This window comes from Chanodichthys erythropterus, chromosome 19 (genome assembly GCF_024489055.1).
Source record: "Chanodichthys erythropterus isolate Z2021 chromosome 19, ASM2448905v1, whole genome shotgun sequence".
NCBI lineage: Eukaryota > Metazoa > Chordata > Actinopteri > Cypriniformes > Xenocyprididae > Chanodichthys > Chanodichthys erythropterus.
The window spans coordinates 34273836-34301779 of NC_090239.1; the positions used below are offsets into that span (position 1 = coordinate 34273836).

The 27944-nt window shown below is 38.7% G+C and overlaps 1 protein-coding gene across 3 annotated transcripts in view; it reads left to right on the top strand.

Moving 5' to 3' along the window:
- Nucleotides 1–27944, top strand: part of pkmyt1 (protein kinase, membrane associated tyrosine/threonine 1) — a 147795-nt gene that overhangs the window by 33224 nt on the left and 86627 nt on the right. The window contains exons 7-8 of one of the 3 annotated variants that reach the window (XM_067368634.1): nt 16748–16956; nt 21832–21992. The exons of 1 other annotated variant lie outside the window; for it this stretch is intronic. In XM_067368634.1, coding sequence (XP_067224735.1) covers nt 16748–16956; nt 21832–21862 — 240 coding nt within the window. In that variant the 3' untranslated portion in view covers nt 21863–21992. Of the gene's footprint in view, nt 1–16747; nt 16957–21831; nt 21993–27944 lie in introns of those variants that run through there. One more of the 3 variants, XM_067368633.1, reaches the window with a different exon arrangement.

The window sequence follows — 27944 nt, forward strand, 5'->3', positions numbered from 1 at the left end:
TCATCATAAGTCGTCGCTAGCTCCTACGTCATAGATGCGCCGATGTTTATCACACACTTCTAAAGGCCAATTAACACCGCACCGACAACACTCGTCTGTTGGAATTTGTTGGATCGGTGTGATACCCCTGTTGGCGTCTGTTGGAGTCGTTTTTCACTCGACTGAACATGTTTAATCGGCGTTTGTCGGGTTGTGAAATGCCTGCGCGGTGTGAACAGTTTTCCAACAGATGGCAACAAACTCTGACGTAATCTGACCTGGCCACAAACCGTTGCCATGACGATGAGGCAAGTCCCCTGCAAAGACAGCTGTTTGATCGCGCCTCACGCACACACAACAAAGCAGTGGAAACGTGACATCGCAGCTTGTTCGTTATAAAAAATAAAATACTGTTAAAAAATATATATATATATAAAAAGTACCAATAGTCCATAGTGCAATCCGTGCCATTCAGCAAGAGCAGCTGCTCCACTTCACCGAAAGAGAGAGGCAACGTTAACCAGAACAACGCAGGTTTACCTTCAGTTTCGTTTTTAATAATTCGTTTTGGCTTGTTTATCTACATGGTTGTATATGCTTATGGGTCTCGTTAATAAAAAGGGTCGCACTAAAAAATTGTTTGTTGGTGCGGTGTGAATTGGCCTTTTAAGATGCCATCAATAGCTGTAGTGATCTCTGTTGCTTGGGCGACAGCTATTTTTTTGCATTTGTCTTCAGTTCTTTATATAAGACAAAGGAGACGAGCCTGCGTGTTTCCTCAGGAGTCCCTGGTTGATACAGAACATACAATACTGATGAATAAGCACGCAAACTGAATGCACTTTTGTTTATCATGTAACGTACACGTATTTATGGACATAACCACAACAAAACAATACATTAATGAGGCATGCAGAAAAAAGACAAGTTAGCTGCCACCGGATTTGAATTTATGTTGTCAAATCAATGCAGGTTTCAATAAAATATAAAAAAAATGTTGTGGAACTATCATAAAGTAAAAAACATTAGCGAACTGTTTTCATAGCGATTTTAACACATCTTTTTTCAGAGAACATAACCGTATACATGAACACAAGATTAAAGGCAACATATAACAAGTGATTATTTATTACTAAAATACTGTTTACCGTAAAAAAATACTTACATTTATGGGTCTCTGCTCGCTTGGTCGGCCATGTTGGAAATTTATCATACCCCTTCGTCTGAAGTGTGGTCCTGAAAAATCTTCGTTTGAAGGGCTACCTGGCCCTTCCCCGTACCCTTTCCCCTCCAACCAAATGAGAATTGGGACACCCCTACCCCTTCACGTGAACGCGCGAAACAAAGGGGAAGGGGTAAGGGGTAGAATTGGGATTGGGCCTTAGAATGTTCAACAATATCACATAACTGCCAGATTCAAACTGTACTTTCACGCTTTGGCTGTGAGACAGACACGCTCTGTGCCATATATAACAACTATGCAGTGTTTTCAGTCGCATAATGTACCAATAAAACATGGCATGGTAGCAAAGGGGCACTGTCAGGCTTGAAATAACCATAGATTTCATCACTCCAATGATGATGAGTCTCTGGTCTTCGAGCTGCAGGAAGGTGAGCTTGGTCTATATTTATATTATAAAATATATTGACCTTATTTCCTGTATAGTTTTTTCCTGGGTGTGTATAAAAGAGAAGGGGAATTAAGGGCACTGAAGTTCCATTAGGTTGCTAGATCAATTTATCTCTTGTGTTGGCAATATGGCTGCCTTTACAGCCACCATATGGTAGAGTAGCTTCTCCTTTGGTCATAGCTAGAGTTTTTATTAGAGATTAACGCTCTTTACTTCAGATGTATCTATGTTAAATGAACACTTCGGTTTTTTTGAAAAAAGGCTCAGTTGGAAAATGAGCCTTTTTTCAAAAAAAAGTGGAGTGTTCCTTTAAGCGTCGGCCGCCTGACATTTTTTGGCTTGGGTTGAGCATCGCTCCTCTGAGCTCTTGGTTATGAGTTTATTTTTTTCAGAGTTTGCCTTCTCTCTATCGAGAGTTTAGAAGCTGAGTTTTGAGCCCTCAGCTATAGCTGGCCTAGGATGGAACTAGGGTTTAGGTGATATACTGAAGCATTTCACCCTTTATTACTATCCCTGTCAGGTGAGTGTAGTTTTCCTAGTTCTGGCCTCCTCTTATAGAGTTGTCAGGCCAAGGCTCATTTTCCCCCTTTCTAACCCACCCTTGATATTGTCTCAGGGTAGTATGAATGAAAAGTTAAGCATTCCCCTGTCTCTCAGGGTTGTTAATGCTCTAGTTCTGTTTTGCCCTACACAGTGTGAGCCCAATAACTCTATTGCTGCCATAGGTTAGTACCTGTTTCTGTAGTAGTAGGCCTTTTTCTGGCCTCCTTCAGAGCATGGTGAATAAGTTTACTCTCCTTTCTGTAAGGCTAAAAAGTGTTTTACTGAGTATATTGCCTGTTGGAATGCATAGCTTAGGTTGAGTTTACTTAGTGAACCTCCCTTTTCAGTTTGGTTCTTATGTAGCTCCCTTTAAAGTTTGAAAACTGCCACAAGATGTTGGTTGTTGTTTGGAGTACAAGGCTCTTGTTTGGGCCTGCTTCAGAGCACAATAGCTTGTTGTATCACAAGTTTTGTTGGTAGATGTTTAGTCAGAGTTTGCTTACTTAATACTAGCACTGCCACAGGTGATGGCGTAATTTTGTACTCCTCTTACTTAACCCTCAGGGGTCTGAGGTTTTTTGGGGCCCTGGAGAAGGTTTGACATGCCCTGACATTTGTGCTTTTTTCAGTTGTTCATAAACATATTAATGGAAAAAGTGTCATTACACTGTATTCAGCACAAACTAGGCTACAATAATATGTGAGGAACATGTATGTACATGTTTGTATTTTTGAAGGAATAACGTTTATGCATGGTTATTGAAAAAAACAAAAAACTTAAGTCACTGAAATAAAGCCAAAAAATATATATTAAATTTGTGTTCACAAGACTTCTGGTTATTTGAGGTTGTAGACTAGAGTTTTTTTGCTTCAAAATGAGGTAAAAATTATGCTGCCTGCTTGTTCATATAAAGCAATAGAGAGATTTAAATTTTCTAAAACATCTTTGGTCAAGAAACACAGTATGCGTGGAGGCGTGAATCATCATGTATAATGGGTGATTCTCACCTGAGAAGACAAAAGAATCGCATAAAGAGCTCTAATAGGCTGCATAAATAATGAGCTCTTTCAGACAGGTAGGCTGTGAAAAAAATGTCTCAGCTCATGGTGTAAATCAAACATACAGAAAAAAACTGCAATACTGTGAAATATTATTACAATTTAAAATAATGGTATTCTATTATAGTCTTTAAAATGTAATGCATTTCTGTGATGCAAAGTGTCTGAACAATTATGTTACCTCTATGGCATTTCATATACGCTTTTAGCTTAAAAGCATGCACATTTGGAGAAATATTGATGGATTCTCATATGTTTTTCAATTTTCTATACAGAGGAGTAATATTATTCAATATTTATTGTCTTCACTATGAACGCTGGATACTGTTTTCAATTCATACTTGCAGCCGGAGGGCGCTCTGTGCACCTTTAGTCCACAAATCCATATAAAGAAGAAGAAGAACCAGGAACTAACTGCATGTCTTCTAGAGCTCGCTAACCATGGCTTTAACATCCAGATAAACACTTTTCAAGACAATAAATACACGGTTGAGACGATGAATGCATGCATTGCCTCTGAATTTGCCTCTGAATAGTGCTCCCTCCGTGGGTGTGGGCGTGGCCGCATTAGCGAATAATCACAGACTTCTGACATGGTTCTCTTTTCATACAGATTACATAAGCAGAATTTTTGTTTTCGATTTGACTTACAAGATTTAAAACCTGAAATTTCAACGTTTTTTTTTTTAGACGGAAGTCTCATTTTTTTGTGATTAGTATTCACTAAGTTACAGTTAATTTTCTGAGAACTATCAGATTGGACTTCATTCAGAGGGAGACGAGAGATCACGCATCATGTTAGTTTTCTTTATTTTACAAAAAGCACAACATTTTGTTTTTACTCTGAGTGTACACAAATAAAAGAAGATATTCCACAGATTAAAATGGTGTAAAGCTCTTAATTGTATGTGCAACATTGACGGAGCATTTTGAGTCTCTTTCACACTGGTTAGAAAAAAAACACGGTGATCACACCGGCGTGACCGCCGACCACAGAGTGTTAAAGAGTAAAAAATGTTTTACTGAGTACATTGCCTGTTGGAATGTGTGAATAGAATTAAGCTCAGGTTGAGTTAAATAGTTAACCTCACATGTGGCTCCCTTAGAGCTTAGACACTGCCACTAGCTGATGCCACATGTCTTTCTGGAGTCGCAGGCCCTGTTTGGGCCTCCTTCAGAGCATGATGGCGTTAGTTTGTACTCCTCTTGCTTAAAGAGTAAAAAGTGTTTTTACTGAGTACACTGCTTGTTGGAATGTGTTGCGGTAGACTGTTATGTGGGCACTCTACAGTCTTATTTGCTGGTTAAACTGTTTCAATCAGAATGAGTTTCCATGTTTTGTGGGCTCTTGCATTTTCAGCAGTTGAGCTGCTTTTAGGTGTGTGGCTTTCACAGGCCGCCCTGTAAGCGAATCCCCCACATCTGGATGTCTATAGCCGATTAAGCATGTTGTTTTCACATGACTGGCCTTTGCAAGACTGCTGTGATATATTCTACATTGTGTAGAATTAGTTCATGTTGTAGGCTCTCTGGGAGCCTCCATGATTTTGTGCCTACAGAAAATTTTATCTGTTAGGTTGAGCCTAGTACTCCCCTCATTTAGAGGGTTGTTCTTCAGACAGTACTTAGCTCCCTAAGTCTGTTTAGTGGTTGAAAGCCTCTCTGAGGCCTCTCTGTTGAGGATCAGCCCCTAGGCTGGTTGTACTCCCCTGTGTTGGGTTTCTTTAGAGTGCACAGCCTCCTCAGTGCAAATAATCGTAGCAGAGTTTTACTCCTCTCAGTGGTAAGGGTAAAAATCGCTAAGCTGAGTCCTGCTCTCCAGGATGCCCGTCTCTACAATCTGGTCTGAGTTGGTTACTGCCTCTTTGCAGTCCCTCTTACAGGATAAATTCTCTGAAGAATGTGAATTGAGACTCTGTGTACAGACAAGTTGTTGGCCAAGACTAGGTTACTTTAATTTGACCAGGTCGGCCTCCCTGGTGGCAATCAGGGTTGACTTTGTTCCCCTGACAAGTGACTGGCTAGGGTTCCTTTGGGCCTCCTGGCTACATTCCCTTAGAAGTATCCTCTTTCTTTGAAAGGAAGTTTGGTCCCAGAAACTTTTTAAAGTGTAATAGCTCTACCTATAGCCCGATCTCTGCAAAAGTATGCATGCTTTTTTAGAATCATGTGCTCACCTAATGATGCAAAGTTCTGAGTTTTCGTTTAGGAATGATAGGCTTTTTGGATAGACTTGGCCACGCCTATTTTCTGCTATAGTTATCCAAAGGCCAAAGTTCAACATTTCTTGTTAACTATTGACTTAGAGCGGAGGTCGGCAACATGTGGCTCTTTAGCGCTCCCCTAGTGGCTCCCTGGAGCTTTTTCAAAAATGTATGAAAATGGGGGGAATATATTTTTTGTTTTCATATGGTTTCTGTAGGAGGACAAACATTACACAAACATTCTTAACATTTTCCAATGCTGTAAAAATGTGTATAATAAATATTACATTTCAACATTTCTGTCAACGAAGATTTGCTTCATAGCCTGCAACACGCGTTTCAGCGCGGCGAGGGTATGCATCAACGTCACTTTCCCGCCGAAAGCGCGCTCCCTCAGCTGGACTGAGTCGCAAAAGAACCTACTGCATGACTGGATTTAACAGGGGAAACTGCGAAAACGCGAGTAAAATAAACGATTACACTAAAGGTTGGACTCGAAAGTGTTTCTTACAACTTGTCAAATAAACCTAATCCATGGATATTGACATGTAGCCAAGAGTCGTGTTTCCTGACATTATGTGCCTGATTTAGACGTCGGGGAAATACATAGAGCAAATCTGCCTGTGAATATTTTATATAACTACAATATAGGAAGGTTTAAATCCGCGTAATCACTTATATCAATGTTATATATATCATCATATTGTCCAGCCCTAAAACATATAGTTTTATAGTAACGTTATAGTTTTTGTCAGTGTTTATTTTAAAACACACAATTATGCAGAATATAAGATGGAATATATTTAATTGATGATTTGACAACATAATATATAACAATACAATATATGGAATGGTTTTTACCTCAAAATCCAACAATTTGACACAAAATGATAACTGCAAATCCATGAGAGCGCTTCAGCTGCGCAGCATTTTTTTCCGTTGAGTTTTGTTGCTATGATACGGAATATCTGCGGCACTGTTACTTAAAACTGATTTTGCGGGTAATTTGTTTCAGACTTAAAATATTGACACAATGTTAAATTACTTTGCTATGTATTTTTGGAGAGCAGCAATATTAATTTCTCATCTGCTTGTTAATGTCGTTGTACAGCAAGAATGTTGTGACAGTTGGTCAGTGTTGTATTTGTCCCGCCCCTCCTCCACTATGATTGGAAAGTGACTAAAAAGTGACAGTGATGAGCGCAGCGTTTTACTCAAAGTTGAATATTCTTCAACACGAGGCGACAGGTAAAAAACGCTGAGCTCTCAGCGCTTGAGCGTGAGAAAGACGCTCAGCACCTTGTTAGGCCGTGTGTGCACCAAAGCGTTTTTAGCCAGCTGAAAACGCGCTCTGCTTAAAACGCCTATTGTGCTGCCTTCATATAAGGCTTATAACGTTATAAGACTTTAATTTTTTTGCGGCTCCAGACAGATTTGTTTTTTGTTTTTTTGGTCCAATATGGCTCTTTGAACATTTTGGGTTGCCGACCCTTGACTTAGAGAGTCCCAAGAATTGTGCCCCATTGGTTTTATCGAGGTTAAGCCAAAAACATAGGACCAGTTCACCAAAGTTGGCTTTTGAAATAATCTCCAATATTTAATGAACGAATCAATGGATAGTGGCAATCTTAGAGGTAAAGTTGCTCAGAATGAGGAGTTATATCATGTGGTATGAATTTCGTGCGTGAAAAATTGTGATACACAAAGGCGCCTCTGGTGACTGCTTTCTTTTGAATTTCTCACAGGCCTCTAGGGCCATGAGTCAAACAGGCCCAGCAAGTTTCATTCCAATCAGCCTCTGTTAATCTTGTCTGATAGCTGCTCAAACTTCATTGGCCGATGGCAGACATGTTTTTGATACATCAATGTCCTCATAGACATAGTGTTGACTTTCTCATTCTGTTCACGAGTTTTAGTAAAAGTGGTAGTAAAGTTTAGTAGTAAACTTCAAACATTGTATTGGCCCTTTGGCACCATGAATCAAAATTTCAACTTTTTTGATAATTATTGACCGCCAGACTCCAGAGAATCTTGCTGCACTGGTTTGGTTCCGATCAGGCCAAAAACCTAGGACTAGTTCACAAAAGTAGATTTTCAAAAATTTCTAAATACCCGAAAATGTCGCAATAGATTCCGAGGCATGCATTTTGTCCATCTTGAGCGAAGAATTCCAACGATATGACATTTGAGCCTACACCTTACACTTTACAGTCAGCATGAACCGGAAGTTGCGATTGTCTTTTCTTCTCTACTGTGACGTCTATCTGAGTGAAACAGCATCTGAAATGAGAGGGCGGGACTTGAATTCGTTCTTCGGGAATTGATTGGATCGTTGGAAGTTCGGCGTTGCCAACAAAATGGAGGCAGATCTGAATGCCCATTTGCAGTCAGTTGTTGGGGATTTCTTTCCACCGGACTCTGCCAGCACCCTCACGTTACTGTAAGGACTTCATTTATTGAGCATGACGATGACGGCGAGGATGGTTAACAGCATTAAACAGTGAGAGAGAGAGTGTGCACGAGAGACTGATTGACAGTGCGTCTCCGTTGGCAGGGAGTGAGTGGAGTAGAGAGAGCATTTTTGGTTCATTACTATAGAAGTTGAGCCTCACATTCACATAAAAGTTAAGCGTGACTCTCAACTTCCATAGGAATGAATTTAAAAATGCTCGGGTTGCTTGCTCCAGTGGACACTGACTGAGTGTGTCCATCTGGTTAAAGGAACACTCCACTTTTTTTGAAAATAGGCTCATTTTCCAACTCCCCTAGAGTTAAACAGTTGAGTTTTACCGTTTTCGAATCCATTCAGCCGATCTCCGGTTCTGGCGGTACCACATTTAGCATAGCTTAGCATAGTTCATTGAATCTGATTAGACCGTTAGCATCGCGCTTAAAAATGACCAGAGAGTTTTGATATTTTTCCTATTTAAAACTTGACTCTTCTGTAGTTAAATCGTGTACTAAGACCGACGGAAAATAAAAAGTTGTGATTTTCTAGGCGGATATGGCTAGGAACTAAACTCTCATTCAGGCGTAATAATCAAGGAACTTTGCTGCGTTCCATGGCTGCAGCAGTGCAATGATATTACGCAGCGCCCGTGAGCCCCTGCTTGCCCAGGGAACGTGCCTTGCAACCATGGAGACGTTTGTGAGAGACGCTGCGTAATACCATTGCGCCTGCTGCAGCCATGACACGGCAGCAAAGTTCATTGATTATTACGCCTGAATGAGAGTATAGTTCCTAGCCATATCAGCCTAGAAAATCGCAACTTTTTATTTTCTGTCGGTCTTAGTACACGATTTAACTACAGAAGAGTCAAGTTTTAAATAGGAAAAATATCAAAACTCTTTGGTCATTTTTAAGCGCAATGCTAACGGTCTAATCAGATTCAATGAACTATGCTAAGCTATGCTAAAAGTGGTACCGCCAGACCCGGAGATCAGCTGAATGGATTCGAAAACGGTAAAACTCAACTGTTTAACTCTAGGGGAGTTGGAAAATGAGCCTATTTTTTCAAAAAAAGTGGAGTGTTCCTTTTAAGTCTTTCATGAAAAAAATTTGTTTGCCTTGTCCAAAGAATAATATTTTTATAATATCCTTTCAATGTTTAAGGGTACTGTACACCCCAATGACTGGCATCAGTGATGGTTAATGCATTGATCTCTATAAAGTGAAACATCAGCTTTAGCATTTCCCCCGCTTACCCCAGCGACAGCATTTACCTCTTACATCACTGAATCTGCTGGCATCTCCGCCCTCGAGCCATAGCATGAGGCAGGAAGAGACGATGAGTCGTTTTGAGGGGGAGGTTAATATATTTGATTAAAGATTATGAGAGCACATGAATTTAAAAAAAAAAATAATGAAGTGCACGGATAAATTATTTAATTAATACTACAATATTCCATAAAGAAATAATGATTGTCAATTTTGATTTCTTGGCGACTTTAAGAATTATGAGGTTAACACTTTATTTTAGTTCCGTAGTTACATATTACTACATGTACTTACTATAATAACAACAGTAAATTATGCATAATTACATAATTATGCATAAGTAACTAAACCTAACCCTAACTGTAACTCTGTAGTAAATACATGTAGTTAATTAGTACTCAGTACTTATTTGAGTAATTACAATGTAACTACGGCACTCTAAAATAAAGTGTAATCGTTATGAGTTATTTCACCACTGTAGTGCCCCCGTCAGGCCCATCAGGGTGAGCTTTGGTGACATTATAGACGTTGTGAGTGTTACCAGCCCTCAAAGTTTCAAGTGTTTATGATTTATGGTTTGGTCTGCCCGATCACATTTAGGGGAGAATGGTGATCCTTGGAAATTTTAACAATTACAATAGGGTTTCAGTGCTCTGTGCTTGAACCCCTAAAAATCCTTACAATTACAATACACTATAAAAAAAATTAAAAAATCCCTGTAAAATTTACGGTAAAAAACAGATAGCTGTGGTTGTCAGAAGTTTACTGTAAAAAATATGGTAGCACCGTTTTATGTTTTACGGGACAGCACTTAGTTTACTGTCTATTTTACAGATCAAAACTGTATAATTTTAAGGTTTATATTGTAGGGATGCTCCGATCTGCCTTTTCTCGCTTCCGATACCTATTCCGATACCTGGGATTGAGTATTGGCCGATACCGATACTGATCCAATATTCAAGTAATAATAAAAAAAAGTGCTTAATTACCTAACTGTATGCCTTACTGTGTGGAAGAAACTGGGAACATTCTTTTGTGCAAGGCATCAGGCTTGACTTAAACATTACTAACATTGTAAGACAAAATAACAGACACAAATGTAGTGAATTATTTATTAAATAATTGTTCATCAGTGCAACTGTAAATAAACCAATAGCTTCACTAGCTTGGTAGACATTCAAAATAAACAGGATTCCAGCTGACTCCTTCATCCATGACTCATGACTTGTTTTTCATGGATGTTTGAGTCATACATGACATAAACTAAATATATTTAGATTTAAATATATACTATAAAATTAAAAGACATTTCTTTTAAATTTTTAGTGGAGATTTTTTTTTTTAATGAGGCAGCAACGTATGATATATAGAACAGAACAAAAAAAAGCTATTAACAATCTTTCATTGCGCAAAAGTATTATAATATGAACGGCTCCCATACAGAGCGGCACAAAGCGCTTATGCACATTCCGTGTGCAGAATAATGCACTTGAAGCATCATGGACTCACAGTGCGCAGCGGCAGTGCTCCTCATTGCAAAGTTCAAAGCACAAAGTGAAGTTGTATTAATGCATATTATATTACCAGTATCTTTGTCTACAGATGAAGTATAATAATAGCAGACATATTCACAAGTCGTTGCAGGCAAGTCCAAGTCAAGTCTTTGAGGTCCAAGTCAAGTCTCAAGTCAAGTCTTTGTTCTATTTTTATCAATATATTTTTTCAGCTTGTCGTTGTTGTAATTAACAGTGTATTTAAATATCAAAACATATTACTTTTACTTTAGAATTGCCTAATAAAGCACACAAAATGCTACTTAATTTCTATTAGGGCTGGACGATTATGGCCTAAAATCAAAACCTCGATTAATTGAACATTTTACCTCGATTACGATTAATGAATGTTTTTTTTTTTTTTTTTGTTTTTTTTTGCTTTCATAGTTCACTGACAAGGTTTGTACTGTAAATATGATTGACTATTAAAGGTGAGATATTTTTTCGTATTGAAAAGAGTGATCTGACAAAGCTCAATTTCAGCAGTTATTTTATCTCTGGTTTGTAACATTTCTTACAGATTTCTGCTCGTTGTAAATCAGATAAAGATAAATTAGCACAGTACCAGTAATGAGAGCGATTGCATCTATGAATTAGTCATTCTGTCTCTCTATTAATTGTGAAGCTGTGGGTTGTAAATTGTTCCTTCAAAAGTAGAAAAATATATGCTGTAATAAGTTTTGAGTTTCTAAGCTACTTTAGTGATAAATCACAGGACAGCACTGACAACTAGTTTCTGCGTTCCTCTCTGTGTGTGCGATCTTCACGTTTTGTGCAGCTACTGTTTTTATGAGTGTTCGTGCCACAATGCAGCTGCGCGAGCATGGTAGCTCGAAATAATATACCTCCAATCGTCTAAAATCACGAGAGTTTAAACTGGCAAACCATAAAATAAATACAACTGAAAAAGTTTAGTGAAGACGCAAGGCTCACTTCCGTGTTGCTTTTATGCCACTGACTGGACAGGACGAGTCACGTGGCTACATACGCGGTAGTATGTTTTTAAGGGGGAAGTATTAACAGGATTAAAAAAATGAAATAACTGACATGGGAAAATTACGTCGGTTAGAGGTTCTGAATTTTGGTTTCGATTAATTTCGGTTTTCGATTAATTGCGTCTTCACTAAACATTTATGTGAACTTTAATTTAACGACTTAAATATTTATCTATACCTCATATTATACTATGGAATGGCTTCAGAACACTTGGAATATAGTGCATGGAAACATTATGGTGCTTTTTTGTTTTTGTGCCTTTTTGTGGGGCTTAACAATGAAGTGAATTAACTCAAAGGGGAAATATTTGTAATTATTCATAACTCATTATGATTATTAATTATGATTAATTGTGAATATGTGAATCAGTTAATCAGATTAACTTGATGTAGCTACATTAAAATTAATATTACAATCAATTAACCTGTTTGTCCAGTGAACACTCAGTGTTAATTGTTTATTAATCCTAAGAAATGTTCATTTCCAGGTTATGGAAAAACAACATTCTTATTGCACAGTACTACTCAGAGCATGTAGTCGAGATCTAAATCATTTAAGAGGCAATTTTTTAGCAGACTGAGTTAGAACCAAACATGTATTTTGCACAATCTTTATTAACTAACTCACAAACGCATAACTAAACTAACAAACACATAACATACACGCAGGTCACACACATACGTAGGTAAAAATGAGCAATGATAGAGTTGAACCGGAAGTGGGACCAGAAATGGAGCTGTGGGAAAAAGTCAAACACAATCTGGAAAAGAATCATCAGTTTCGTCAGTAATAAAACACCTTTGCTGACACAGGTGGTTTACAAATTAATACTAAATTGCTGTTTAGTATTCAAATTGCAAGATGCCTTTAGGCTGAGGCTCTTAATGAAATCTTGATGATTCGGTCCGAAGTTGTAGTCAGTATCTTCAACCAACATTCTTTAGCGCAATAAAACTTGTAACTGAGAACTTCTTGGGGGAAGGGGACAGACCCCAGAGTGAGCTTTAAACAATTATTGGTTAACTATAACAAATAATTGTGTCTGATTTGTTTCAACAATAACACAGAATAGTACACGCACAATGTCAGATTTGGATCGGTTCCGTCCGGCCGATGCCTGATCTGGCAAAAATGGTAGTATTGGAGCTGATACCCGATCTGAGTATCGGATCGGCGCACACCTATATTGTAATAATTACGGTACATAACTGTTTATTTTACACTGTAAATAAAAATTCTGTTAAATGTACGGTAAAAAACATATTTCATTAACTGATATTAGTTTGATGTTAACTTACCAACCAATTGAAGTACTAATATCTTTTTTGTAAATCTGTGTTACACTGACAACCACCAAACACAGTGGTGATGAGTCACATAATGAATCAAAGTTCATCACAAGCAGCTTTTCCACAAGCTGAGAAGGACAATATTAATATATAGAAGGTGCACACAGTGTCATTCACACAAACACTAAACACCATCAGGGTAAATTTTAAAAATTCAATAAACATTAATTTAACTACATTAGATGTATCATAAAACCCTAATGTACATAACTTATTAGAAAAACTAAGAAGAAACAGAGTTATTTCAATGAAAATACATCAAATGTGAAGTGTCATGCAGGGAATTGTGGGAATGTCAATTTACATGTTTTCACTGTAAATTATAAGATGTCTTGTTATTTTTCACTTGCAAAAACTGTAAATTTAATGGTATTTTACCGTAAAATTACATTAAATGTACTGTTAGATCTATTACAACTCTTTCTCACTGTAGGATTTTTAGTCTTTTACTGTTAAAATCACAGTAATTTTTTACAATATAGGTTTTCAGCACTTTGTGCTTGAACCCCTAATAATAAAACTGCTATATAGCCTGACAACATCCCATCTGACGCAGATGCTTAATCGGAACAACGTGTTTTTCCATTTTCTTAAAACTGCGTCTGACAGAAGTGTCAACTGCTTTTACACACATTTTTCAAAATCGAAGTCTCATATCAGAAAAACATAAGATTATGCTTGTTGTTGTTGTTACTTTGATTGTATACTCCGTGACCCACTTTTGGGTTGAGACCCACCAGTTTACAAGCTCTGTATTAAAAATATATTCAAACAGAAAACACAATGTTTCCAAGCAACTTGGGCACTTTTCCATTGAGAATAGGCAACAAATTTAGCTCTAAAGCATCCAGATGGAAATTTGTTGCCCATTCTAAATGGGAAAGTGCACAAGCAACATCATTCAGCAACATTGCCCTGCAACTTAGCTCAAAAAGTTGCCCTGTCTATCATCACCTTAAGGGCCGCCAAAAACATTCAAAGTGGGCTGAGCCACTTTTACTGAAATGGCTATAACTCGTGAACGGAATGAGATATTTACACCAAACTCAGCCACATATATTAGAGCTCATTCTGTGGTTGTGTGAAAAAAATATTTGCTGATTGGCCACTTGGTGGTGCTATTACATCGAAAGCTATAACTACACAACGCGAAGTCTGACTGACTTGAAAGTTGGTATGTGTTGTCTTTTTGTATCTCGAAAAACATGGCCAGCGGCAGCCAATGGAGTTTGAGTAGCTATCAGACAAGGTTAACGGTATTTTTCTTTTTTTCTCCCACAACATTCATACCCAGGGTGTTTCCTGGCTCAAAACGAGACAGAGGTGGTAAAGTCCTTGGTCTGCCTAAGTGGTTAAGAAAATTTTGTAAGATTTAAAGATGAATTCATTAATCTGGTGCACTTTGAGAGTTCAAAATAAAGAGCTCCAAACCATGTTCAGTGTGCAAATTGAACAAAGAAAAAAGTCTGTGCATTGACTTGTACCTGAATCCACTGTTAAAAATAAATCATCTAACAACCACCCGATGATATTTTTTTATTTAGATATCTGCACCTGATCATCACATTACACATTATTTTAAGCATGATGATATGGTAACATATCACACTGAAGTAGGTTGCTTATAAATTAACATTTATTTAAAATAAAAGTTCTTCTTTGGCTAAATTACATTTCCTTGATAGCCTAAACACAGGCTTTACTCCCTTCAAACTTAAATTGTCACTGTTTCATTATATCATTGTTGGAAAACACTTTTATCAGAATAAAATCTCTTAGTTAAGCTTGTGTATATTTTGAGTTAAAGCTGTTAAGTTGTAAAGCAATATCTCATGTAGGGTTTTTCCTTTGTGTTTTATTTAATGACCACTAGGAGGTACTCTAGGCACATGTTTTCCTTAATTGGTTTTCTCTGAAGAAAAATACATTCAGTTGATTACGAAAGTAAAAGAGTGACACTCTTTCGTTTTTCCTTGCTTTGAAATGAGAGTTCCGTGTCTTTATTAAAATCAACACATTAATGATTTATCTCTCACCCGCAATTAATTGGAATGTTATTTTTTTATTACTTGGCCCACCCGACTTGCGGATTACCCACAGTATCCACAGATATAACCACGATCCGGGCATCATCGAATGGTTTCGAGAATGCACACAGGCCGGGAATGAGAAAAGGGGTATCTGAGCATGTGACTGCCTGACTGAGTTTTTTCTACAGCCGGATGCAGCACGAAATTTGACGGAGGCGACCGCCTCGTTATTCTCTGTGCAGAAAAAACCCTGATACCACATTCTTAGCAACTTTGCCTCAAAGACTGCCGCTATCCATTGAATTATTTGTTAAATATTGGAGATTATTTCAAAAAACAACTTTGGAGAACTAGTCCTAGGTTTTTGGCTCAACCTCGATAACAGTTAAAAAGCTTTATTAACCATAAATTTCATATGTTAAATTGCCTGTATTGGCTGTAAATGGTCCATTCTATCTATGATTGCGATGGTTACAGGCTTGATAATTAAAACATTAAACCTATTTATGCATGTGCTTAAAGGCCTTAAAGTTCTTAAATTCCGATTGCTGCTCACAGCTATGGTATATATTTTTATTTATAATATTATATTGGTGTATATTATTATCATCATTATTATTCATCAGCCGGGCCGGCAGCTATCACCCTGTAGCCCAAGACTGGTTGTCCACTAAAGTTAAGCGGGTTGAGCCTGGTCAGTACCTGGATGGTTGCTGCTGGAAAAGGTGTTAGTGTGGCCTGCAGGGGGTGCTCACCCTGTGGTGTATGAGTCCTAATGCTCCAGTATATGATGGGGACACTATATTGTCAAAAAGTACCTTCCTTTGGATGTGACGTTAAACCGCAGTCCTGACTCTCTGGTCTTTAAAAATCCAAGGATGTCCTTCGGAAAAGAATGGGGTGTATTCTTGGCATCCTGGCCAAATTTGCCCATTGGCCTCTGTCCATCTTCATGGCCTTCTAACCATCCCCATATATATACTGATTGGCTTCATCACTCTGTCTCCTCTCCACCAATATTCTGGTGTGGTGGGAGTTCTGGCACAATATGACGTCTCATCATCCAAGTGGATGCTGCACATGTGGTGGTTGAGGAGATTCCCCCTTTCCATATGTGCTATGAGTACCCAGAAAAGCGTTATATAAATGTAAACAATTATTATTAGTTTGCATATATATCATACATGCAGCATCAAAAGCACATAGAACCCATTATAATCAGTGATTCTGTCCACACTAGATGGGCAGCAAGTTGCTGATAGCCATTTTGAGCATCAGTCATTTTGAATTTTGTTGTAAAATGCTATATTTCAAATTTGATGGCATGATGCCAAACTGAATCTGAAGGTTGTATCTCTGCAAGTCTTTGCTGTGTTGACACCAAATTTTGTGTATGTCACTTTCACCCCACACTGACCAGATCACATAAATTTGGTGATAGAGCCACCTATTGGTCAAAAGTGATAGGCAATGAAATCATATTACGAGTGGTTGTATTTATGATTTTGCCTCAAATCATCTGCAAATGTTAATTAGTCATTGGTCTCTTAATCACTGTTTGCAGCTATATTAATTATTATTATTATCATTATTACTATTACTATTATTATTATTGGTGTGAACAGACCTTAAGAACATATTCAAAAATGTTTGTTTTTTTTTTGTGATTTTTTTTCCTCAAACAGTCCCTCCTTACAGCCAGTTGGAATTTTATATCTTCTCTCAGTCTGCTGTTTACCTCTGTCTATGAGTCCTCATCAACCTGTACTCCTCCAAGAGAGAGGTGGAAGAGAGACGTGGATGTAAGCAACATTAACATAGACTCGGAAAGCCCCATTCATAACTGTGTGTTCCCTCCAGATGGCCATGAACACTCTCCCACCTTCAATCACAGGTACAATGCACACAAATAACAACTTAAAGGAAAGACACCAAAAATAGTTAAAGGGGTGGTTACATGTTTTTTTTTCTAGGCTTGATTGTGTTTTGGGGGCACAGTTTAACATGTCTTAATGCTTTGGGTTTTTTTTAAATGCTGTATTTTTCATATATTTTATCTTAATTCTACACCTCTGTTTCCACTGTCATATGAACGGCTCGTTTGACTTCCTGCTTCTATGAAGCCACTCCCTCCGACATACGCAATGTGCTCAGATTGGTCAGCAGATTGGTTACTGGCCCAGTCTGTCGTGATTTGCTGAAGCGTCCGGAAACGCCACGCCCCTTATCATTCGTAGTTACGCGCTTAGGTGGAAAGTAAATAATAGCGCCTACATTGCTGTATCAAATTGAGCCAAATCAGACCCAGATGAAGAGGAAAAAGTAGAACCTCTGCAATCGCGGCTTTTGAAGGATGTTTATGAATGGTATTTCATTTAGTATTTGTGTCAAAGTGTTTAGATAAGCTGTCACTGCTGTTTGTTAGCTTTCAATATACAGTTTTATCCTGATTAAAGCTTTACTGTAGTAAATACATGCCTGAGTAGTTGCATTTTTGTAAAGGTAGCGTTTAATTTATAGCATGAACAACTGTTTGTCTATGAACATAGTAGTTTGTTGGTGTTTGTTGCACTAGAATTTAGCTAACTGGCTAGCAAAAACGAGTTGCTCTTTGTATACGTCCTAGATGCATTAAAAATAGCAACAGAACTATAACATTACGTTTAAAAGACAAACAATAAAACGTACTTACAGTTTGGGGCTGATAAACAGCAGCTTTTGCTTTTAAAGTGGGAACTGCTTCATCTTTCAGTAAAAGTCTTTGTTTAAATCCAGCATTAAACTCGTGTAGATTCAGGAAGCTGTCTTCAGCACCGCATCCAGTTTAGAAAATATCACAGATAATAATGGGTTCTATATCTTTTGATGCGTCACGTCGCACAGCTCGCGTTCGGTGTAAACAGCTCTTCCGCTTTCATTATGCTGTGCCACATGGCCTCGCCCACTTTGTTGCGTGTTCCCGGGGGCAGTGTTTATGTTAATAGCAAGGGTTTATGATGTCACCAACCCGGGAAGAAGCTCGCTGTAGTCCAAACCACCCGTTTTTGTAGGCAATAAACTGCCATAACTTTAAAAGACAACATCTCCGTGTGCATTGAACTTTCAGCGCTGTAACTTTGCCGATACTGTTTATGCTCAAGCAGCAACATTACACACTAACTAAAGTTAAAAAAGTGAAATCGCATGCAACCACCCCTTTAAATAATCATTATATTGCACTAACAATAACCTCTGTAAAAGTTTTATTAACCTAATTTTTACAGGGATAAGTTGTTGTATGCACTGTTTTTTCTTTTTTAATTTAACAATTGACCATTCTAAATAACAGCCCTCACTGATCCATTGTCAAAACAAAGAAACTTCAAACTGAACAGAGTCAATTAGAGCAATTAGAATGGGAGCACGACAGAGCTGTGTCATTCTACACGACAGCCCTCATTGACCCATTGTCAAAACAAAGAAACTTCAAGTCATCTTCATTTTTATAGCGCTTTTCACAATACAGATTGTTTCAAAGCAGCTTCACAGTGATAATAGGAAAATTAAAGGATTATTTTACTTTCAACTGAAAAGTAGCCTCAAGCCAGTTGTATATTACTTTCTTCTTTCTGATGAAGAAAATCAAAGAAATATTAATAAATATCCTGACGCATCTGAGTTTTATAATGGCAGTGAATGGGACCCACGAGTATTAGCTGAGGAAAAGAAAAGAGTCTAACATGCATGTTGATTTTGATTATTTAACAAGTTTAGACAATTCTTCCTTTCCTATAGCAATGAAAAAATTTAATTTTTCCTCAGGGATACTACAATGCACTGTGTGATGCGATTCTGTAGTAGACGGATGGTTATAATTTTCTCTCTAATATTATCAATCTTGCTATTAAAGAAGTTCATAAAGTCATTACTGCTGTGCTGTTTGGAAACATCAGAAGTTGAAGCTTTATTTCTCGTTTATTTTAGCCACTGTATCAAATAAATACTTAGGGTTATTTGTTTTCTTCTAAGAGACATCTTCTAACAGATAAGCAGATCTAGCACTTGTTAAGGCCTTTATGTACACAATCATGCTCTCTCTCTCCACAAAATGCGAAAAACCTCTAGTTTTCTTCCTGCTCTGCTCCATTTTTATGGCTGCTTGCTTGAGGGCCAAAGTGTGCTCATTGGAGCAACTGAGTCTAGTGTGCTGGAGAAGAGAGAGTCAATAGTTTCTGTTGTAACATCGAGTTCTTTTAAGCTTTCTGGTATGCTAAGGAGATGAAACTGATCAGGAAGATTATTTATAAAGCAATCTTTAGTGGTAGAAGTGATAGTTCTACCATATTTGTGTCAGAGAGGCAGTTTTGCAGCCTTGGCTAAATGTAGTATACACGAGACTAGATAATGATCTGAGATGTCGTCACTCTGCTGCAGAATTTCAATGGCATCAGTATCAATTCTATGTGACGATATTAGATCTAAAGTATGATTACGACAATGAGTGGGTTCTGACATGTGTTGTCTAACTCCAAAAGAATTTAGAACGTCTGTAAATGCGTCTTTTTCATTATCTACATGGATATTAAAATCACCAACAATTAGGACTTTATCCGCAGCCAGTACTAACTCTGATATGGTTCCCTGGTGGCCTGTATACAGTAACCAGCACAAATGTCAATTAGCATTTGTCGCTTACAACGTTAACGTTGCATAAAGCACCATCATTTTGAAAAAATTATATTTGAAAGACTTTTGAGTAATACTGAAGATATTACTATAAATTACAGCAACACCTCTTCTCCATCCGCCTGACTATCTCCCTGCATTTATCACATGTGTAAATCTCACCACTGACCGAGAAAGCTATACTAAGCATGTGACAGGCAGTGCAAGTAATGATAACAGGGGAAGATGACATGACTCATTGTGTTTGTAGACTAATCCGACTCACCACAGTTGTTTGATGGACTCGTAGAAAAAGGAGCGTGCAAGAGAAAAAGATGGTAGGCACGGATGACAAGTTAACAGGCTAGAGAAATGCTAACGCGTTGTGATTATGGATGCGCCAATCCTATACTCAGATCGGGTATCAGCTCCAATACTGCCATTTTTGCCGGATCGGGTATCGGCCGGACGTGACCGATCCAAATCCAATATTGTGCGTGTATTATTCTGTGTTATTGTTAAGCCCCACAAATAGCACAAAAACATTAAAAAGCACCATAAAGTTTCTGTGCACTACATTTCAAGTGTTCTGAAGCCATTCCATAGTTTAATTTGAGGTACAGATAAATATTTAAGTAGTTAAATTAAAGTTCACGTAAATGCCTCCCTCCGCTGCGGTTGTCAGTCATTCTCAATTCAGCATTCAAACTGCGTGTCACGTTCAGTTAGGACAGTCGACACAATGAAACTCCTTCCAAGATGATTCAATGTTTCTATTATTCAGAAATGGAAACTCGAGTCTATGACTTGGACTTGGACATTTTCAGAAAGTACATGTCCTTTACAATTTTTATGTTTTTATTTTTGCCCAAGTATTTGACAATGCACTTAATATCCAGATTTACTGTGTTAAATTGTATTTAGATTGGACGGACACTTCCATACGCATTTTATGTCCCTGTCCGTCCGGATCATTTCCACAGATCGGTTTAAGTCGCAGTGCGTTATTATATCGCCTTATCACAAACGAGACAAATAGAGTGCCCCAGGGATGACGCGTTTTTGTAGGCAAAACCCGGAAGCATTTTAGGACTTCCGGTTCCAACGCCGTAAAGTCTATGGGTTTTTTTTAATGGGTTTTTGCTAAATCGCCTGAAATAAGGTCTGTGGTTAACAAAGCTTCTAAGTACTTTCACGTTTTGATCTATGACATTAAACACACCAGTTATAACCCACTTGTGATTTTTTTTAACTTTTACTGTGTCTTAAAATCGGCGGTTGCTAACAAATTGCTAAAAGGGACTACTTCCTTTGGCGGGGACTTTAGACGTCATCATGACAAACAGGACATTTGGACAGCATTTCTCATGAAAAAGTGGATAAGTATTCATACACAGCGCAGATCATAATCAGAGAGCATGTTTTTAAATAGAGTTGTTTTCTGAATAAAATTTGAGGACGCTTGGTGGTGACGACGTTGATCCGCGACCATGGTGTGCTGTAGTCCGTTTATAGCCTACTGTTAGCCTTTTATATCTGACGACTTTATTTAGGCTTCAAAATCTATAAATGTTGTGTTAACTTGTAAAGATTATCTTGATAGACAAAACGTGTAAGTGTCATAACCCTTTGTTAAACACAGAGCTTATTTTCTGTGGTTTTCCAAAAGTCTATGGGAAAAAAGAATAGGCTTTCAGTTGAGGGAACCCGTGCACCGCTAACTTCCGGGTTGGCCTACAAAAACGAGCCATCCCTGGGGCACTGTATTGTATTTAGATTGGATGAACACTTCCATACGCATTTTATGACCCTGTCCGTCCGGATCATTTCCACAATCTGCACACGTGATGCGCATAAGCACTTTGTGCCCCTCTGTATGGGGGCCGTTCATATTAAAATACTTTTGCGCAATGAAAGATTGTTAATAGCATTATTTTTGTTCTGTCCAATATATCATATGTTGCTGCCTCATTAAAAAAAAAAAAAAAAACTCTGCTTTAAATTTAAAAGAAATGTTTTTTTAATTTTATAGTATATATTTATATATAAATATATTTAGTTTATGTTATGTATGACTCAAACATTCATAGATGGAGGATGTAACAATCTTGAACTGTCACATTAGGTGCCCTGGTAAATATAGATCCACTACCTGACACTAGGGGCAGTGTGGCCCTGATTGCTGTAGTATATCAGCAACATAGAGGTAGAAGAAGGGAGATTGGTTTGGTGCTACAGCATGGTGGATGGTGTCTGCAACCCACTCTTAAGAGTCCTGACTGGGAATCTTTGGGGATTTTCTGCTCAGTCAATGTAAGGTGTTGTTTTTTCCTTTGTGTTTTTATGTATAGTTGTTTGTTTTGTTTTCATTTATATATGAGCTGATGTCGATTTTGTTTGCTTATTTGTAGAAGGACTCTTTAGTCTTTATGAACAATACAAAGGTGGATTATTCACCAAAAAGGCCCCTTTACCTCAGGAATTGTTTCCTTCAACTTCCTTGCGATTTCATGAGGCGCTAGGGGAAATGTATGCTGGTATGCTTGGTCACTTGTTGGATTATACCTAACTGGTTCAACTCACATCACTTCAAGATTTTAACTCCCTGGACTTCAGCTGCAAGGACTTCAACATTGTGAACTATCCAGATAAGCTACTATGTCACTTGGGAAGGGTGTTTATTAACACATGATCCTTCCCAGTGGTTAAATGATCTGACTCCAGTGGTTACCTGCTTTCATAACCTGATATTGATGATTGAATGTGTTCATTGTTTTTCTCTATTACAAATTATATATACTTTTGCATCTACTGGTTGCCTTACTGAGTATTCTTGATTTTCATGGATCTTTTGCTGATGGTCCCTCCCTCATATAAATCTTGTGACAGTTTAGCTTAAAATACTAGGCCAAGTGTTACAAAGTGGCGCCCGAACAGGGACCTGAAGGCATTTATAATCTTTGGTGATCAGTGTATGTTTTGAATACTTCAGTATGGCAAGTGAGGCTGCTCTGGGAGAGGATGGATTTGGTCCTGAACCAGATTTCTCATTGGAGACATTTACTACTCGAAGAGACCCATTTGGTGAGATGATTCACACGTTCAGCAGCTTATACATTGATTCTGGTGAAGAGGAGGAAAAGATCTGTGATGATGTACAGGAAACATTTCCACCTCCACCACCACTTGAGGTTGAAAGTGAGGATAAATCGGCTACACCCACAATGACAGTAGAGAGGCTATCAGAACGACTAATTACACTCGAAGGCTGCTGGGAAGAGAGCAAACGGAGGATGATTGAGTGTGTTTCTCAAGAGATGTTTGATGCCAAGTTTCAAGCCTTGAGGGATAAAATTAACTATCGTTTTGATAGAGAGAGAGATAGAATGAAGGAACAGCTGGAACTAGCAGTAAGGGATTTGGGACAATCCATGATAGACTGTTTGAAACGGAGAGATGCACAAATTGACCAAAAATTAAAATCTATCAATGCTCGCTTATCTAACTCCAGACAGACAGTTCCTAATTGCTCTACCCCATATTCAGCTTCTCAAAACCAAACTTATAGTGTACAGAACATTCCCTCAGTATGTCCAGAAAGTCATACTTCCTTGCAGTACAATCCTCCAGTAAAACTAGAGTTTCCCAGCTTTTGTGAAATGCAGGAAGAGGATCCTGTAAACTTCATTGAGCGGTGCGATGAGTACTTTGCAGTGCGACCTCTCAGTGATGCGGAAATTATGGCTGCGTTGACTGCTGTGCTCAAAGGCACTGCTAAGGACTGGTGGATGGTGGAACGGCAACATGTGAGGAGTTGGAAGCAGTTTCGAGAAGTCTTCTTACAGTCCTTCTTAAGTGAAGACTATGAAGAAGTAGCAATTAGAAGATCGCAAGAAAGGAAACAAAAGGGGAAGGAATGTATTCGAGACTTTGCTTACCAGTACCGAGCGCTGTGTATGAAATGGAAAAGTGAGATGAGTGAAAGAGACCTTGTCCATGCTATATTAAGAAACTGTAACCCTCGGCTAGCTAGTCTGTTAAGAGGGACAGTGAAGGATGTTGGTGAACTGGTGAGAATTGGCACGCAAATTGAAAGAGATTTTGAAGAGTCAAAGAGATATTGGAGTCAAGGTAATACAGCTGATCAGAAAAAGAAAGTTCAGTCAACTCACTGTCTCCAAGTAGGACCTTCTCGTACCAATACCAGTACGTTACAACCTTTTCCTAACTTGGCTCTAACTGAAATCAAGACTGTCAACATCCCCATTATTCTCCAAGACCAGTACTGTTCTGCGATGATAGACACGGGTAGTACACTCTCCCTCATTCAAAAGTCAACTTGGGAACAGATCAGCAAGAATGAGCCATATCAGCCATGCGGTGGTCAGGCATTCCTTCTCGCCAATGGACAGCAGCAGACTTCAATTGGAAGGGTGACTTGGAAATGTGAGGTCCAGGGACGTAAGATGGAGCTAACGTTATACATAATGAATGATACAGATTTGACCGTGCCAATCATCCTAGGGATGGACTTCCTGATGGATTCTGGATTGACTTTGGACTTCCAGAGATCAAAGTACATCATACCTGCCAGTGAAGGAAGAACTGAAGAAGCGTTTCCTTTCTCTCCACATGGACCCCAAGCAACAGTAAATTTTTATATAGCCTTACCCATTCCTCTTACATCCAGTGAAACCCATCTATCCATCCGAAAGCTGGTTCAACAGGCTAATACTAGTGGTCAGTTCAAAACCGAATTGGAGAAGTTAATGTTGCAATGGCCTGCAATATGCACACATGAAATAGGGCATTCCAACCTGGTAAAACACCAAATTCTCACAATTGATGAAGTTCCTGTCAGGAAACGCCCATATAAAGTGTCTGTAGACAAGCAGCAGTTCATTGAATCTGAAATAAATGATCTGCTGACTAAGAAGATTGTCAGGCCATCAGCTTCTCCGTGGGCAGCACCTGTTGTAATAGTGCCAAAGAAGGATGGTAGTTCAAGACTGTGTATGGACTATCGTGGTTTGAACGCAAAAACCTACCTCGATGCCTACCCTATGCCCCAAATTCAAGATATTCTTGAATCTTTGCATGGTGCTGCAATATTTAGTACACTTGACCTAAAAAGTGGATACTGGCAAGTGGAAATGGCACCTGACAGCATTCAGAAAACTGCCTTCGTCACTTCATCTGGGCTATATGAATTTTGTCGTCTTCCGTTTGGGCTCAAAAATGCTGCTGCAACTTTCCAGAGACTGATGGAACAGGCTCTAAGAGAACTCAAAGGCAAGTGCTGTTTCGTCTACATTGATGACGTTGTAGTGTTCTCCAAGAGTGAGGAAGATCATCTCTGCCACCTTCAGCAAGTTTTTCATTGTCTCCATAAAGCCGGTCTAACCCTCAACCTGAGTAAGTGTAACTTTATGCAGCAGACTCTCACCTTCTTAGGTCACATTGTGTCAAGCAGTGGGATAAAAACAGATCCAGCAAAAATGGAGGCAGTCACTTCTTTTCCAAACCCTCAGTCACTCAAGGATGTAGAGCGCTTTCTGGGGCTTGCTGGTTGGTATCACCGCTATATTGCACATTTCTCTGAGAAAGCTGCCCCACTTCATGCACTGAAACAAAAAAAATCTACTTTGTTGTGGTCAGAACAATGCCAACATGCATTCAACACTATAAAACAGGATTTAACCCAAGCACCAGTGTTGAAACCCCCTGATTTTAGTAAACCTTTCACCGTACAAACGGATGCTAGTGAAGTTGGGTTAGGTGCGGTACTCACTCAGGAGATGGCAGGTGAAGAAAAGGTCATTGCCTATGCTTCACGCTTACTTCGAGGAGCAGAGAAAGCCTACTCTGTCTCTGAAAAAGAGTGTTTGGCTGTAATTTGGGCTGTGGAAAAGTGGAGGCCATATTTGGAGGGTTGTTCATTTACAGTTATTACAGACCATGCAGCACTGACATGGGTGTTCCAACACCCAAAGCTGTCATCACGTCTCACCCGTTGGACATTAAGGTTACAAGGCTTTCACTTTACAACTGCTTATCACCCCCAAACCAACCTTACAGAAAGGGTTAATCGGAATCTCAAAACAATGATTGCCTCTTATGTCGGTGACCAACATCGACTATGGGACAAGTGGCTTGCAGAGTTTCGTTTTGCCCTCAATACAGCATGGCACGAGAGCACTGGGTTTACACCTGCAGAGGTTGCATTGGGGCGAAAATTGAAGGGACCCATAGAAAGAGCCATCCACAAACCACCTGATCCAGACAATCCTACTTACTCCCTTATCGACAGACAACAGCAGCTCCGCAACTTGGTGAAGGCAAATGTTGAAAGAGCCCAAGATAAACAGAGGAGATACTATAATCAACGGCATAAATCCGTTCAGTTTCAGGTGGGAGATGTGGTGTGGGTCCGAACCCATCCTCTTTCCAGAGCTAACGAAGGGTATATGGCTAAGTCGGCAGCAAAATGGAAAGGCCCGGCAAGAGTAGTAAAAGTACTTGGACCTGTTAATTGTTCTTTGAGGTACATTGATGATCCTAATGTTGTAGAAACTGTACATGTTCAAAATATGAAGCCATGTTATGGTTTTAGTCAACCTTCTTCTGAGGGGGAGGGTATGTAACAATCTTGAACTGTCACATTAGGTGCCCTGGTAAATATAGATCCACTACCTGACACTAGGGGCAGTGTGGCCCTGATTGCTGTAGTATATCAGCAACATAGAGGTAGAAGAAGGGAGATTGGTTTGGTGCTACAGCATGGTGGATGGTGTCTGCAACCCACTCTTAAGAGTCCTGACTGGGAATCTTTGGGGATTTTCTGCTCAGTCAATGTAAGGTGTTGTTTTTTCCTTTGTGTTTTTATGTATAGTTGTTTGTTTTGTTTTCATTTATATATGAGCTGATGTCGATTTTGTTTGTTTATTTGTAGAAGGACTCTTTAGTCTTTATGAACAATACAAAGGTGGATTATTCACCAAAAAGACCCCTTTACCTCAGGAATTGTTTCCTTCAACTTCCTTGCGATTTCATGAGGCGCTAGGGGAAATGTATGCTGGTATGCTTGGTCACTTGTTGGATTATACCTAACTGGTTCAACTCACATCACTTCAAGATTTTAACTCCCTGGACTTCAGCTGCAAGGACTTCAACATTGCGAACTATCCAGATAAGCTACTATGTCACTTGGGAAGGGTGTTTATTTACACATGATCCTTCCCAGTGGTTAAATGATCTGACTCCAGTGGTTACCTGCTTTCATAACCTGATATTGATGATTGAATGTGTTCATTGTTTTTCTCTTTTACAAATTATATATACTTTTGCATCTACTGGTTGCCTTACTGAGTATTCTTGATTTTCATGGATCTTTTGCTGATGGTCCCTGCCTCATATAAATCTTGTGACAGTTTAGCTTAAAATACTAGGCCAAGTGTTACAAGGAGTCAGCTGGACTCCTGTTTATTTTGACTGTCTACCAAGCTAGTGAAGCTATTGGTTTATGTACAGTTGTCTCACTGATGCACAATTATTTAATAAATAATTCACTACATTTGTGTCTGTTATTTTGTTTTACAAAGTTAGTAAAGTAATGTTTAATTCAAGCCTGATGCCTTGCACAAAAGAATGATCCCAGTTTCTTCCACACAGTGAGGCATACAGTTTATTAGGTAATTTAGCACTTTTTTTATTATTACTTGAATATCAGATCAGTATCTGTATCGGTCGATACTGAATCCCAGGTATCGGAATCGTATCTGAAGCGAAAAAGGCGGATCGGAGCATCCCTAGTTGTGATAGCGATTTAGATTAAAAGCTAGCGACTTCAGATTAATGTGATGTGATTAATGTGATGCAATATTAGACAATATCAGATATATGGTGATGATAATATAAACAGCAAGCAACGATAGTAAATAGATTTAATAGATTCAAAAGAAAGCTATATGGAGCTACAGACACAAACCATTCAGCAGCAAAGAGGCAAACAGGAGCAATCGATCAGCAGGGAGCAATCGGTCAGCGAGCACAAAATCAAACTAAACAAAGTCAATTAGAGCAATTAGAATGGGAACATGACAGTGTCGTGCCAAAACAAGAATAAAAGTAGGCTTGACTTTTGAGAGGTGACCACAGTCTTTTTTCCAGTAGGTCTAAACAGCAGTAAATGAAAATTTGCTCAGATGATATTTTTACTGAAATACACTTTGCTGTAAG